Source organism: Seriola lalandi, unplaced genomic scaffold (assembly GCF_002814215.2).
Source record: "Seriola lalandi dorsalis isolate HSWRI2012SDOR001 ecotype SW California unplaced genomic scaffold, Sedor1 jcf7180002054389, whole genome shotgun sequence".
Lineage (NCBI taxonomy): Eukaryota > Metazoa > Chordata > Actinopteri > Carangiformes > Carangidae > Seriola > Seriola lalandi.
In genome coordinates this window covers 150,534-153,329 of record NW_019524942.1, presented here as the reverse complement: position 1 = coordinate 153,329, position 2,796 = coordinate 150,534, and the positions used below count along the sequence as shown (strand labels likewise).

General features: G+C 43.0%; 1 protein-coding gene across 2 annotated transcripts in view; it reads right to left on the bottom strand.

Annotated features, from left to right (window-relative positions):
- The window catches only part of LOC111657239 (exocyst complex component 6B-like), a 54,434-nt gene that overhangs the window by 27,051 nt on the left and 24,587 nt on the right, over positions 1–2,796 (bottom strand). For both annotated transcript variants that reach the window (XM_023409331.2, XM_023409332.2), the window contains exon 8: positions 2,313–2,381. In XM_023409331.2, coding sequence (XP_023265099.2) covers positions 2,313–2,381 — 69 coding nt within the window. The remainder of the gene's footprint in view (positions 1–2,312; positions 2,382–2,796) is intronic.

Here is a 2,796-nt window from a genome sequence, read left to right as displayed (position 1 = left end):
ACCCCCCCTCCGCCCCCCCCCACACACCCCCCACCAGTACAGCAAACTGTGCTGGACATTCTGGTTTTCTTTTCTAATGGTAAATCCACTTCTCTGCCCAATGGCCTGTCATTCAAACAGCTGCAACACCGCTTTAATGGATAAAACAGCTTCAGCCATAGTGTGTGTGTGTGTGTGTGTGTGTGTGTGTGTGTGTGTGTGTGTGTGTATGAACGTCTAGGTGTGTGTGTGTCCTTTTCCAACAGTCCAGATCTCCACCTTCTAATCCAAAAGGAACAATGCTTAAATAAAGTGTTGCAGCAAATGCCAGAGGGAAGGAGTGAAGAAATGATGTGATTCAAGTGTGTGTGTGTGTGTGTGGGTGTGTGTGTGTGACCTCAGAGGTGAGGAGGTCAGACCTTTCAGCACCTTGCAGAGACACGACACACTCCTTTCCCTTCTCATCCTTTTACTCTTCTTCCCTCTCCTTCCTTTCTTCCTCCCTTCTCCTCTTCTCTCTCTCACCCCTATAGTTACCCCCCCTTCTCTCTCTAATCTCTCTGCCTCTCTGTGTTGTGTTTTCACCCTTGTCTTCCTGTTTTTGCCCCTTTTAACCTCCCTGTGACCTCCATCCTTTCCTTCCCCCTCTCTTCCCTCCTTATCACTCTCTCTTCCCTCCTTCCTTTAAACGCCGCCGTTACACCTCCGCCAACCTTCACCCTCCCTCTTCTCATCACCAGCAGGTCTTCTTCTCTTATTTGCTCTTTATTTCACCTTGTGTCAGGTTTTATGTCTCATGTCTCTGAGGTATTTAAATAAACTGAATAAACAAATAATAAAATTAACAAAATGACGCAACAAAAATTGAAGAATATACTCAAAATTCTGTAATTTGCCTCTACAGAAATCTAAAATTGTCTTTTAAGAAGGGAAAATAGCTGTTTAATTGAACTGCTCAAAACACAAAGGTGCGACCTGTGACTGGGGGTAAAAGAGGTTTGAAGCCACTGTTTGTTTTTCTAATTTGTTTGTTTTCAGGGTCTCAGGATTCAGGGTGTTTCATGCTGCACAAAGATCTTGAGGCTAAATGAAAAAGTTCTTCATTTTTTAGAATTTAATCTGAAACCAAAAGCTGCCTGAAATTTGTTGTTGTAATTTCTAAACGTTCTTTCTCGACCCTCGTTTTTTTTAACCCCTCTCCTCTTCCTTCATCCCTCTTTTGTTCCTCCTCTCTCATTAAACCTCGCTCTCTTTTCCCTGCTCCCTCCCTTCACTCTCTCCATCATCTCGCCCCTGTTACCCTCTCTCTAACCTCGCTCTCCCTTTTTGCTCCCTCCCTCCATCGCTCCTTTGCCCGTTCACTTTCTCCTTCCTGTCAAAGTTCATGCACTTCCTGTCCCCCTGCCAGAGAGCCCCCCAGATACACACACACACACACACACACAGAACAGAAACAGCCGACCTTCTGGCTGTGTTGGCCCGGTCACAACCCCTAAAGGCCTGCAGGCGCGCACACACACACACACACACACACACACACACACACACACACACACACACACACACACACCCACAGCAGCCTGGCTGGAGTGAAGCCAGGCTCGAGCCGGAGGCCTCATCTTGCAGCATCATATACCTCTCTGTACATAACCCGGGTGGTATTTCTCCCTCAGGTCTGTGTGATACGAGGAGTTACTGTACAGCACGAGATGACACAATTTATTTTCAACCATCGAAAGGTTTTTACTTTTCTACCTCGGTGGCCACAGCTTCGATATATCGCCGATTGTTTCAAGTGATTTCACGCAACGTTGCAAATGATTGAGTGAGACTTGTTCATGGCACCACTGGATTCACAGGACACATAATAAACACATTCAAATTCTTCAAGTGTAAAACTCACTCACTCAAAAATAAAACTTCTTACTTTACCAGAAAAAGTACTATATTCTCTCATTCTAGTAAACTGTGATGAAAACTGTCTACTTGAATAAATACAAAATAAAAAAATAAACTCAGTGACCTTAGAAAAAGCAGCTTGACAATAGCTGGATCTAATTTTTTAACAAAAAGTAAACAGAATCAAAAATTCTGAATTGAGACTCCAAGAAAGAACATCTGGACTAATGTCATTAATTAAGAAGTCCACCAAGTCCATACATGATACGCAACTCACAATATTATTACCTACTAAGGAATCTTTGTGCAAGGCGGGGGCAGAGGTATTAGCAGTGGTTTACAACAGGAGGAAACTGTGATCAGGGCTCATGAGAGAAAAACAGCACTGAGGAGGAAGAGTTAATACAGATAAGATTTAAGGAGAAAAGACTCACCAGCACAGTGTAGATATGCAGACAGCGGTAAACTGGAGAGAAATCCACCAAGTCATGAGCTCCTGGGACCTAAAACACAAACATGTATACAGTCACACTCAAAGTACAAATCTTCAAACTTTCATTTAAAAAGGAGACAAAGAGAAAAGAGTTTCCTGTAAAGAAGCAAGAAAAGAAGAAAACGTGGAGACAAAAGTCTATTTTCTTAGAGAATCACAAAAATATGAGAAAATGTTTAGTATTGATTTGTTTTTCCTTCAGTCATGAATGAAGTGGCAGGAGATTAAAGAGCTGCTTGTTATACAGCACCAGTGAGTTTCTCCTTCTTTGCCTTTGTGGTTTTAGTATTTCTCATATTACTTCTTATCACTAGCTGCTTGTTTCGTTATTGCGTATTCACGTCTATGCGAACGCTCTGGTAACACGTTTCTCGATCTGAACATTAAAGCTTCACTGAACTGAACTGAGATGCGGCGGGGGGGGG